Source organism: Euprymna scolopes, chromosome 19, assembly GCF_053919585.1.
Source record: "Euprymna scolopes isolate OS-2025 chromosome 19, ASM5391958v1, whole genome shotgun sequence".
NCBI classification, from domain to species: Eukaryota; Metazoa; Mollusca; class Cephalopoda; order Sepiida; family Sepiolidae; genus Euprymna; species Euprymna scolopes.
The window spans coordinates 90,948,921-90,963,177 of record NC_136500.1 but is presented as its reverse complement, the minus strand read 5'-3'; the positions used below and the strand labels follow the sequence as shown (position 1 = coordinate 90,963,177).

Below are 14,257 nucleotides of genomic sequence, written 5' to 3'. Positions count from 1 at the left end.
AACTACTTCATTTAAGCACATGAATTAATATACGAAAGTATAATTTTATGCGTAAACTTTAAGTATTTACTTCAACAGTGGATGAAACGCATTCTCTCTCTCTCTCTCTCTCTCTATATATATATATATATATATATATATATAGAGAGAGAGAGAGATTGTGTAGTTATACTATAACATTACATTATACTACACAATATATATATATATATATATATATATATATATATATATATATGTTATGTAGTAATATAAAACTATTAGTTATACTACATAACATATATATTCAAAGTTATAGTTAGCCATTTTTCAAACAAAATTGAGTAAGAAACACATTCTATCTATCTATCTATCTATCTATCTATCTATCTATATATATATATATATATATAGAGAGAGAGAGAGAGAGTGAGAGAGAGAGAGAGATGTTATTTATTTGTTTTTGTTATACGTTTTAAATGAATTCAATTATGTATACGGAAGTGCATTTTTACCTAAATGAGTGTTGGAAATAATTTTCCCTTTTACCAATTTGGTACCCCCAAATGGGGTGCGGCATATATATTGTTTTCAAAATATAATTATCCACTGACACGTGTTTCATCGTCTACGACATATCAAAGTGGCTGATTATATATATATCAGCCACTCTGATGTGTCATAGACAATGAAACACGTGTCAGTGGATAATTATATGAAAATGCTCCCTAGCTTATATATATATATATATATATATATATATATATATATATATATGTATTACTCTTAGGTTGAGCATATTAGGAATTGATACACAAATTACTATTAACATATGAAGCAATGCTCTTTGTGCAAACAAATTGAGCTTAGGTATTTGGACAATGTCAAAGCATTATTAATTCACATCCCGCATAGCAGCAGCCATATAGTGCAATGGTTAGAAGCTCCAACTGTCGTTTGGGCTATCGGGTTTCAATCCTGGCTTGAGGTAGTTGCTTGTCTAGCCGCAATGTTGTGAAACAGCAAAACAGTACTGTATGTGGATGATTACACACACACACACATACATATATATATATATATATATATATATATATATATATATATATATATATATATATATATATTAGTATATTTGGGTCGCGTTTTTTCTCTTATGCATATTTCATTGAAGAGCAATGATAATTCCTGTTTGTACCTCTTGCGATCTATTTTTTTATTTGGTGGGCCAATGTTTGAACGTTTGCAAAAGGAAAAATATAGATCACAAGAGGAAAAAGCAGCAATTATCCCTGCTGATCAACGAAGTATATATATATATATATATATATATATATATATATATATATATACAGTGATGATCATATTTATTGGCACGGTAAAATAAAAGTTAAATTTTGTCTAATAAATTCTAAAAAAGGGATTAAATTAAAGAAAATAACAAAGTATATTATGTATTTTTAACTGGCCTTTCCGATGCAGCAATCGGATTTTAGAAAAAATAAATAACAAAGGAGCAACAAACATAATTGCAAAAAACCCTTGTTCAAAATTATTGGCACGGCTTTGTTTTTCTTTTAGTATCAGTATAATATCAATCAATTTCCGGTTTACGTGCTTTCTGAACTTTTTTATAGCCATATTATGCTTGTTTAACGCTAATTCAGTGAATAATTTTTTTCAGATAATTTTTAGATAGCGATTTATTTAAACTATTATAAGTGACTAAATTATAATTTTCAATCGCCATGGTTAAAACTAAGGAACACAGCGAAGACGTCAGGAAGCTTGTTGTAGCATGCCATACCAATGGGGAGGGCTATGATAAGATTTCAAAGAAGCTAAACCTTCCCAAATCCACTGTTAGAGTCATAATAAACAAGTTCAAATCGCAAGGCCACGTTATGAGTTTAGAGGGTAGAGGGAGAAAAAGGATTCTTTCCCCAAGAGATGAACGGAAAATTGTTCGACAAGTAAAACAAAACCCAAGGATCTCTGTTGGGGAGATTGTTGATGAACAGAGCACCTCTGGAGTGAATGTATCTCGACATACAGTTGGTAGAGTTTTGAAGAGAGCTGGTTTAAAAGCATGTCGTCCGAGAAAGACTCCCTTATTGAAGCCTATGCACCTGAAAGCAAGGCTAGCCTTTGCAAAACGTCATATTGATAAAGATGTTGCATTCTGGAAACGTGTTCTATGGACTGACGAAACGAAAATAGAGTTATTTGGCCATAATAAAGTGTCTTATATTTACAGAAAATCTGGCGAAGCTTTCCTGCCTAAGAACACCATACCCACAGTGAAGCACGGTGGAGGCAGTTTGATGTTTTGGGGATCCTTTGCTGCCTCTGGACCAGGGCGACTTGTTAAGGTCACAGGTAGCATAAAAAAGGAAGATTATGTTAAAATATTGGATGAAAACCTGAAAGACTCTGCTAAAGAGCTCTCACTTGGTCGTCGTTGGTGGTTCATGCAAGATAATGACCCAAAGCATTCGGCTAAACTGACTAAGAAATGGCTTGAGCACAATCATATTAATGTTTTGGAGTGGCCATCACAAAGCCCAGACCTTAATCCAATTGAAAATTTATGGAGAACATTAAAATTGAGGGTAATGCAAAGGAAGCCTAAGAATCTTATTCAATTGGAGGATTATTGTAAGGAAGAGTGGGCTAAAATTACTACTGAAGAGTGCAACAACTTGGTTGTAAACTATGAAAAGCGACTGAGGAAGGTAATCAAGGCCAAAGGCTATACAATTGATTATTAAATAAATCGTGCCAATAATTTTGAACAAGGGTTTTTTGCAATTATGTTTGTTGTTCCTTTGTTATTTATTTTTTCTAAAATCCGATTGCTGCATCGGAAAGGCCAGTTAAAAATACATAATATACTTTGTTATTTTCTTTAATTTAATCCCTTTTTTTAGAATTTATTAGACAAAATTTAACTTTTATTTTACCGTGCCAATAAATATGATAATCATTGTATATGGTAGATTAAAAAATTCATGATATAATTAACATTTAAAATGTTATAACAAGTAAATTTTTAAATTTCATAATGAATATTTAATTTTTAAATGTTATAATAATTTAAATTATAATAATTTAATTTTTAAATGTTATAATTGTTTAATTTTTAAATGTTTATATTATTCAATTATGTTATAATAATTTATTTTGAAAATGTTATAATAATAATCTAATTTTTAAATGTTATTATAATTTAATTTTTAAATGTTATGATAATAATTTAATTTTTAAATGTTATAAAAATTTAATTTTTTAATGTTACGATGATAATTTTATTTTTAAATGTAATAATAATTTAATTTTTAGATGTTATATTTTATGATAATAATAATTTTATTTTCAACTGTTATAACAATAAATTTTAAATTTATAATAATAATTTAATTTTTAAATGGTCTAATAATAATTTTTATATGTTATAATAACTTAATTTTTAAATGTTACAATGATAATTTACTTTTTAAATGTTATAATAATTAAATTTATAATAATCTAAAAGTCAACACTCAATGTTTAAGCATTCGCGAGTCAGTCTTTTTTTAATATTACCATTACATACGAGTAAAAATTTAAAAACTTTTCGATTTTATATTTAAATATTACAACGAAGAATAATTAATAAAAATGTTCTTTAAACCGTGGATTTTCTACACAAATAAGTCCTATAATCAATTAGATGAATAAAGTAGATTTTTAACTATTGTTTAACATTATTAATTTGAAAAAATAATACAATCGTTTACGAGATCTAAAAAACACAGAAAAATTAATGTCTGAATCCTCATAATGTGCATACAGTGCCTTGCCTTCCACAATGGTCACCCATCTGGTACTGGCCAGGCTCAACATTGCTTAATTACGGTGATCTGGCTAGAACCAGTGTGTCAACGTGATTGTACTAGAATGTTGATAAGTTTTACCTATTTTTCTGAAATCCAATATCGTTTATAACATTCCATTGAATGATACAGATTCATTATTACAAAAAAATTTTGTATTAGATGGGTGACCATTGGGGAAGGCGAGGCACTGTATGCACCATGAGGTAAAATACCAGACTGAGAAACTGGCATGGTCTATCCTTCTCTCGAGGGTAAATGGAACTCTCTTAAGCCGTAGTAGGCACCCCATCTAGTGATAGCGTCACAATAGAAAATACCCTTGATAGCCCTGGTGAAGCATAAAGTATTCAGTTACTGACAAGATTTGAATTATGCTACAAACTCATGTAATGAGTTTAATCTCGGCTGCGGCCGTGCTGGATTGGATTGGAGTCAACATTCAATGCTAGATTGGATTGAAGTCAACATTCAATATAACTGAATAACAATATCGGGCTAAGATCAAAGTGTAATATCTGTTCTTCAGATGCTGCACTTCAATTTCTTGTCAGTGAAGGAGAAATCCTTCACGACTGAGACAATTTCAACTTTTTGTTTCTTTTCTCTACATTAAAAAACGACCCTTGTGTCTATCCCGTGGGGAGGCATTGTAAATAGGAATAATATATGTCAATTAATACACCTTCCTTGGTATCATTAAAAAAAAAAATAATGAGGTTTGTTCGGGTTTAGATTAAACATTAATCTCGATCAGAACGTTAAGAGTCCTAGGCGGCACTTGTAGTTATAGGATAAAGAAACAATGATCGATTTAGAAAACTAAATGAAATAACAGCATAGATGATGTTAATTCACATACTGCTTCCAGGTGTTCTGAAAACAAGGAGGCCAGTTGCTAAATGGGAGTGAAAGGGCACTGGGGGTTAAGTGGGATGTCAAAAATAAAACAGGTTGTGGTAGAATAGTAGAATATAGGAATGGATGGTGTTGTCCAAGACATAATATAACAGCCTAGGGGTGACCGAGGACAAAATAAATGCGAGGAGTGGGTATGTTTGGAAGATTTCTAGCACCAAATTCTTGCCATTTTTCATAGTGGGGCAGGTTATCTCAATATTCCATAAGAATCTTACAGTTAGTGATACAAGCACCAAAATTGGTACAAATGACGTTCAGAACATACATTCTAAGAAAAGAACGTTAGCCATCAGAAAATTCAAAATGGCTGCCAGTTTTCAAGATGGCTGCAGAAGCAAACCTGAAAAATTTCAATTTTGGTGCTTGTATCACCAAGTGAAAGATTGTTTCAGCAATCTGCCCCACTACACTGGAATAAACGAGCCAGATATTTAAAAAAAAAAAAAAAAGAACAAAAAGTGGAATTACCTGTTGAGAAAGAATTTGTACTGCTTCTGAATGTTTAACATTCCTTAGATCCTGTCCGTTGACAGACAAGATGGCATCACCAACATAAAGACCCTCACACCTTTCTGCAGGTTGACCAGGATGGATTTCGGAGATAAGGATAGGGACGCCATGTTCTTTCCCACCCTAAAATTATAAGAAAAATAAAATTAATAAGAAAAGTAAAAGAAAATTTTCACAGCGATTTTAAAATCTGAAATTTATTTTCCGGGTAAAACACCCGAAAAGTGTCAAATATTGGCCAAATGTCAACTGTGATGAGTTAACTAATAATACTTTTTATGTTTGTCATAAAATTCTCGCAAAAATCGTTTCTCGGGATCATTTGGATTATTCAAACTACTATTTTCATCTTGGTTGTAATTTATTCAACATTTCGGCTGATGTAACTTAAAAAAAAAAAAAAGCAAACGCCAACCCAAAAACTTAAAACAAATCCTAACTTGCTCAAAACTCGTCCCACATACTACAAAAGGGATTACAAAATGCAACAAACCGCGATGTGGAGTATGTGACATAATAATAGAAGGTAACACATACACATTGAAAAACCCAGCACAAACATTCAAAATAAAAAAGGATCTAAATTGCACCTCCAGAAATGTAGTATATGCACTAAGATGCACAACATGCAACGAATCCTACATAGGCGCCACCAAAAATTTCAGCAATAGAGTGGCCTTACATAAGAGCTACATCAAAATTGCAGATAACAGACACCTCTATGTTTCAAAACATGTACAAACATGCAGTGGAAACAGCTTCAAAATAATGTCAATCTTCCAAACAGACAATTATTTTTATTTACTTACACAGGAAAAAAACTTCATCACCAGATTCACTCCTGAACTGAACAGAGCCTAATATCATCACACAAAAACATGAAATGCAAGGTACACTCGCATGCACATCCATACACATACACATATACACACCCACACATAAATCAGAACCGACACATAAAAACACACACACATGCACGCATACAACCACACACAGACATAACACCCCTATCTCTAATACAACACACGGAACAATACCAACCCTACTTAACCTCGAAACCAAGAACACTAGGAAACACCTAGAACCATAGTATAATATCTGTTCCAACACCTCGCTCCCTCCTTAGTCAGTGGAGGAGAACCCCCTCATGACTGAAACAACTATCATCCCTTTTATCATCCCCCTCCCATACCTATACCCCATCCCCCTCCCATACCTATACCCCCTCCAATTGCCCCCCCCTCTGGGGAACAAAATCTTCCCCACACTAGGAACCGATCCTGGGTCTGGCCATACCCACATGGGGAGACAAATAAATAGAAACATTAAAAAATCCCCTATACATATTTTAAATACACCCCTCTTTCTAAACAAAAATAATATAAAGAATACCCGAAAAGACTAAAACGAAAAATCAAAATACTAAAATCCAAGAATCCAAAAAATAAATATCAAAATAGAATGAAAGCACCCCTATCCTTATTTCAGAAGAGCTGGCCCCCACCCTCCTCACACATACACATTAGTAACGACCTCGGATCATAGTCACCTTCCTAAGAAAGCAAATAACCTCATAATACTATAAAACAGTATACACATTCTCAAACCAATAAAAGCAAACACACACACGCACACACACACAAACACACACACACACACACACCCTACCCCACCCTAAAGGAAAAGAAAAAAACACGAGCAGAAAGAGAGAGTGACTACAGCCAGGTCAGCGGGGCCTCACAAGCCCAATAAAAGAGTAATAAAAATTGAAGATGCCAATGAATAATAAACACAAGCCTCCACCCCTTGGAAACACTTCAAATGAACTACGAAAATTGCCATTTTTACATCTCCAACACATTTGAAAATAATTTCTGACGAGGACGCTTCACAGAACGTCTGAAACGCGAGTAAAAACGATTTCAATGACTTAAAAACATTATTACAATGATCCAAACATAATTCTCAATGAAAAACCAAGGCATGGAATAATAAAATAATGTTAAAAAATACACATTGTTGGTGACTACTCCCTTATTTAAATATATATATATATATATATATATATGATGATTGCAACGTCTTATCAGACGAGTGCCACTCCCTCAGACATTTAAAATCCATGAGCCCAAATGCCTGAGGGAGTATCTATACAAAGATGATGTTACAGAGTCTCAGCTTTGTACGACAGCTAAGTCTCTCTCTCTTGGTTCAAAATGTTGAGATCCAGCAACAAGCAAGAGCAAGATAGCCAGCAACAAATTAAACTGCAGACCAGCTTAATGCGGGTACTGGTCTCCCGCTTTATGGTTTTTTAAATCAGAGATTTGCTTCTCCTAGAAAGGTTGCCTTCACCACAGCTTATGGGAGCCCTCTCCACCCCAATACACATATACACACACACAAATATACACGGTGCTAGTTGGCCGTTGACCCAGAAAAAGAGTTCATTCGCCCTTTGGAAGGTCTTGTTTTTAATCCTCCAGGGAGACTAGCCGCCCTCCTCACCAAACAAGTCTGGTGGGGGAACCAGTTTAGCTGCCGGTGACCCGACCATGAGGCAGGTAGTACTGGGTTACATGGTACCAGTAGCATATGACATGACCTGACACAATATATAAGTGTGTATATATACATACATATATATATATATATATATATATATATATATATATATATATATACACACACACACCCGTTATACAGATGATATAGGCAATGACATGAACAGTAGATGAGTCGGTCTGCTATAGACATGGCTATACAACAGATACGCTTTTGGTCCTCATTACATATGTAACAGAGCACGGGCATGCATATGCAAATGCATGCAAAATGACATCGCAGTAAGGAAAAAGAAAGACTATAAAAAGAAGAGAGAGGACGTTAGAGAAGACGTCACAGGTGTAATAAAAAGTTACACGTGGCAGGAGAATAAGGAAACGAATGTCGTTGTTATGCAAAAGTGAGCTTGAGTTATTCTTTATCTTGGTCTCCTTTGCAACATAGACTACATACAACGTGTGGGTCCCATGTGTAAAAGTGTACAACATTACACATATGCACACAGGTATGCAATAGATACGTTTTGGTGCGGTTTTACAAACACACTTTACATCGTCCTCCCATCTAATAGTAAAGCCCATTCATGGTAAGTGGGATATGTTATGAATAAACCAAGGCTGTTGAGGAAACCCCATGTGGTGGGGCCTATCACTTCATCCGTACCCACAACAATCAAGTGGAACACAAATCAATGCAAATAGCGCAGAGGGGTCTGAACTTTGAGCAACATTTTCAGTTTGGGAAAAGTTAAGTCACGTGGTACTCGATCGATGATGTAAGAGCAAATAACATAGGCTCCTCTATTTTGATTTGTGCAGGCTTTCAGCACTCCTCAATAAAAGTTTTTAAAATACCCCCCCCCACCATCATTTTTTCCTGTCATTATTCTTTTTACGACTTGTTGAGTAATTTTCGGGACTCCATAGGAGAGAACAGCATCGCACTATCTTTGTACCCCCTCCCAAATAACAAATAAACACTGCCAAAGGCAAGATAAGTTACTCTTTTCCTTATCTGGATAAGTTTTCAGGGTGTTTATGTAGCTATGTTACTGCATTATTTTTTAAATAGTATTTCCAAGTTAAATTCAATTGTTAGGTGAAAGTACACAATAGCGGCAAAACACCCTCCTCATGTTCAGAACGGGTTTTGTAAATAGCATTATCATTTCAGTGCAGTAACGTAGATGCACAAGCACTGTTTTTAGTGTTTTTACTTATTTTAAGGCGCTTTTGTAAGTTTGAAACAAGTAATGCCAAGTTGTCAACTTTAAACAACCAGATGGTGGAAATTCTTCAGAGTTTCAGATGCACCGAATTTTGACTTAAATAAACACTTAAAAATAAGTTAAATAGAAGAGTAACTGATGGAGGCTGTACTAATAAATGGCTAAAAACATTGGGCCATGCTGTTAATATCCGTGTTCATTCAAAGGGTTAATTTTCGTATGTGACACCATCAACTGAGTACCACGTGACCTAACTTTCCCAAACTGAAAATGAGGCTCGAATTTTAGTCCCTTCTGAATCGATTAAGAAAACCGGCATATTTTGATTGGATGCAGTCATTTTCTGAGGTTGCTACATGTACAGTGTTCGTCACTGATTCTGTTACTGATGAGGATGTAAAAGCGTCTGATATAGATTATATCTCATACGCGTGATTTGCCATTTACAAATAGAAACACAATCAGACCATTGAACCTCTGCCATCCTCTAGTTTGAGGATTGACTGGAAGTTTTGATGTCTCGGGAATATTTGATGATATTGTTGAGTGTTGAGTCTAAGGAAAACATGAAACTATGAACAAAGCTTCTTTCTTAGAACTGCATGCCTGTGGAACTCTGTTCCACTTGCCTGTTTCCCTCCTGACTTCAACCTGGATGTCTTCAAGTCCAACACAAACAAATTCCTGATGAACCGCACCCCCCCCCCCCAAGTAATGACACCTTACCAATTCTCCAATACTATTGCTACACTATCCCTTTGATTACTGTACACACAATAACCCTTATCCCTGAGTGGCCATTTGGCCTTGATAAGTGGTGAACTCCATGTAAAAAAAAAAGTCCATATTACAGCTTTGTAAAATTATGCCAAATAGCTAAACAAACACTTGCTTATTTCTTTAGCATATATTTTCACATTAGTTGTCGGTAACATATTAGCCATGGTGGTGCAAAGGGGATTTCCCTTAATTAGAGTAGTCATAGTGAAAACTGAAGCAGTGTTTTATAATTGGATGCACTTCCTTGTGCCAACCTGTTAGAAATCAGAGAGTCTGTGTTTTTATCAAGATGCAGACCCCAATTGAGATACCAAGATCCGAAGTTCACACTTAATCGAATGAGTCGGTTAAATTTTCAGCACCTAATGTCCATTCAAGTCCATTTGGGTTACAGAAAATACAAAACACACCTGAATAGGACGAGCCCCACACCACCGCTTAGGATGAACTACCTGGTGGTTTGGTACTGCTTATTAGGTATTTATAGCTGCCTGTTCCTCAATCAACCACTTGGGAAAAAAACTGAAATGCATTCTAGTGGATTTAATTTTTTAAAATTTTGTTTTATTTTACTCTAGCGTAGTTTTGCTTTCAATAAATAATCGATTAATAGTAAATAAAAAGTAATGTGTAAGTTACGTAGAGAAACAAACACGTACACATGAGAAAAATAAGTAAAGGGAATGTTCCTATTTATTTACCTCCCCATGAGGGCAGATTTAGATACAAAATCGGATTTCAATGTGGGGAAAAATCCAGCTTCTCAAGAGGTTTGAAACCAAAATAAAAATCACCTCAGTTTGGAAGGATTTCTCCTTCACTGAATAAGAACAGAAAAATAAAGTGTAGATGTAGCAGTCATAAATAAAAACTGATTTTCTCATATGGAGAAATGTCCCTGGTAGAGGATTTGGTTACACACTGACCAATCAGCTTGCAGAGCGCATTAATTCCATCTGTCTCCTGAAGAACTACTTCAGCCCCTTTTGGACTTACGGTCGGCCAGCAGAAAGAACCCTGGAATTACAAGAACAAATGTCTCTTCTCTTTTTTTCCTGTCCCTGTCCGCTCAAGTATCAAGATCTTCGTCTGAAGAAAAACGTTGATAGACCTTCGACATCTCAAAGGACTTTTGTTTCTTCCCTTAGGAGCCGTCGAGCTTCCTTTCACTTAAATCTGTTCGTTGTTATATTAAAAAAAGGTTTTGTTTTCTTATCATGCAATAGTTTTTATTTACTACTAATATACAGAAGTGCAGTGCACTCCACTCCACTCCACTTTGCTCATAACCAAAATGCCAAGAACGTTAGTGTTATTTTAATGAAAATGGAAATGAAAACATTGCGAATAAAAAGGGGTTAGGGTTAGCTTGGGGCATTTTCTACCTTTGATCGTTTTTTATTTATGTGGGACTAGTTTATGAATAGTTATCCTTCTCCGTCTATGATTCTTAATTGCTTTGTGGATTGGATTGAGTAATGGGACGTTTTGTGTCAACCATACCTGAAAACGAAGTGGGGGGGCGTGAAATGTGATCACTAAAACATCTTAGTTTCTATTTAGATCCGTTCAAAATAGATCTCAAACAAGCTGAGAAAGAGGCTGCTAAGTTATGTCATTTAACCACTAAAAACGAGTTTCTAAACGATCACTACTTATAAAATAACTGAAATAATATTCTGACATTTTATCATACTAAGGGGAGTAACTCTTAAAAATTTATCAGAGTAATCCCCCTTAATAATATTACCTCTCAACAAGCAACATTCAATACAGTTGTATTTATTTACATAAAAAGAAACAACGAGCGATGTTTTCTTTTAAACAAACAAATAAATAAATAAATATATTTACGTAACATTGAACCTTTATACCCGATGTTCGCTAACCCCCCCTCCTATAAAAGAAAAGGAGATTCTACTTATTATTTAAGCAATTATATATGAACAATTTGAAGCACTTTACGGTAAACAATTATTTTAGACTAGCGGGAAAGGGGCGTAAAATACGCTTAAATATGATATTTTAATTCGTCCAGATTTTGTATATATTATTATAGAATCGTGATTTCAAAAGTAAAAAAAAGTATTTAGGTGTCATCAGCTAGAATCGAAACCGAAACTGTAGCATTCAAAGCTGATGACGTTACCACTGTACCAACGTGACACGCATATAAACCGATTAAAAATTTGAAATAAACTAAAATGAATGTACAAAATGTTTAACGAAATTTTCAATCTTTACTCATTTTTGATCCCTTTAAAAACTATTTTAACAGGCTAAAGACTCATAAAAGAACGGCCCGTAAAAAAATCCAATCATTTGAGGCCCCTAGCGCTGGCCGCTGCGCTGCGCTGCTGCTCTGCGATTTTAGTTTTGGAAGTGATAGAGTTTGAACATATGGAGACAGATATACAGACAGACAGACAGACAGACATATAGCCGTTTACATATTAGATTTTTTAGAGAGAGAAACCAAGTCATCAGATTTAAGTCTGAAGCTAAGACTCACTGTAAACATCCATCGTATCATTCTCATACCCTTTCTTTTCATGCAACGCGTCCTCAACACTCATTGGTAAGGTTTTACGTCTATTTCATATCACATTATTTACATATGCCTGGTCGAAAACCAGGAAAGTGTTGTCATATCCAAGTGTGTTTGAAACGCAAAGGTGCACATTTGAGGTCACTGTATAAAAATATGACAAAGTTGGTGGATATTCATAAATGAAATTTGGTGGGCAAGTCAGACCAAATCCAGTCGAATTACAGAAAGCATTGAGAATTTTATTAACGATTCTATGAATAGTATTAGTAATTCAATTTTGTCAGAGATGTTTAATGAGGATGGAATAGAAAATAAACCAGTGTTTGCTGAAGATAGAAAAAGAAGAAAAGATGAAGAAAGAGAGAGAGAGAAGACGACGAAAAAAAAAGAAAAGATGAAGAAAAAGAAAATGAAAAACAAAGAGAAAACGAAGAAAAAGAAAAGAAAAAGGGGAAAGAAGAAGAAGAAGAACAACAACAACAACAGCAGCAGCAGCAGCAATTAAACCGAACATTTCTTGTCGAGCTACATGGCTATTGCAATATTTTTTCATTGGTCACCTGCTGCATTAAAACTTAATTAATTAGATTAATAGGTTTTGTCTTTTATTTCGATTATTATTAATTATTGTTTTATTTAACCAATAATTAATTGGATTAATTAGCATCCATAACTTTTGGGCTAATTTATTTGAATTGATATTTCTTGCTTTATTGATGGAATTAGGAACTTGTTTATAAAACGGAAAATTCATCTGACAGATGAGAGGATGATGGTGGTGGGTATTGAGATGAAGTGAATCCAGGGCAGACATACAACTCGACATGCTGTGTTCAAACCCTGTCAATTCCATACCACACTTTTCATCATGGATGTTAGAAATCTTTAAATAACCCCACCCCCGGCCGCCAATGCGAGTTCCTGATTCTAAACTAATGACAACAATATGATCAATGTACGTTCGTGAACGTGTTAAATAAGGGTTGATAATTTGTATTACTTGGGTTCTTCGGATTTGTGATAAGGTGCTAGGTAATAAACAGTTCTAAGTCACAATCTTCTCAAGGTTCAATCCTCAGGGCGGGCGATACTAAGAATACAATTACTCATTATTTAGGACTTCTATCAAATCGTGGCTAATGGAACGAGAATAATGTATTCCCACAAATTAAATAAAGAGATCGGTTCGAAATTTAGTACAGATTCCTGAGTTCGACAAGAATCACCTAAAGAAGGTCGGAGGTTACATCGTTTGAAAAAATGTGAGAATAATAGTCATGATGAGAACAGGAGTCTGAATAATACAAATTATTGTTGTTGTCATCAGGTTTTGTACCGTGTCAACTACTATTTTATGCTGAACCGAAAACTGTATATGTTTATTTTTTGTTATACAAGTGATTTACCGACCTGTATTTAAGAAAACTTTTTTCATTATTTACACATATCGACCATAATCCCGAAATTGTGCCGTCGATTTTCCAAACACATTGCAAAACAGAATAAGCTAAAATATCGAGTGGCCTTGTATACAAACTAGTTCGGATTTTTAGATGTTTTAATGGATGTTAAAAATTTTGGTGCTTCTACAGAATTGGGACGATCGATAAATGAAGTTTTCAGATAAAAAACAATGGTTTCAATTGATCTTTTTTGTCAATTCTAATAAATTACAATGGTAGCTCCCAAATTATGCAGTTGAAATTACTTGAATATTACTGAATTATTAAACAAAACAACTTTAATCGTGTTGGCAGGGTAAAATTTTTCCGCCATCTTGTTTTAAACCAAAACGGAAAATTATCCCCCTTTTGAATTCTCCTGTGTTTTACAATCGTTTTCATCAAA

The 14,257-nt window shown here is 34.3% G+C and overlaps 1 protein-coding gene across 1 annotated transcript in view; it reads right to left on the bottom strand.

Moving 5' to 3' along the window:
* Positions 1–14,257, bottom strand: part of LOC145239829 (Golgi-associated PDZ and coiled-coil motif-containing protein-like) — a 460,043-nt gene that overhangs the window by 25,552 nt on the left and 420,234 nt on the right. Inside the window, exon 5 of the mRNA XM_080103366.1 lies at positions 5,244–5,408. Coding sequence (XP_079959492.1) covers positions 5,244–5,408 — 165 coding nt within the window. The remainder of the gene's footprint in view (positions 1–5,243; positions 5,409–14,257) is intronic.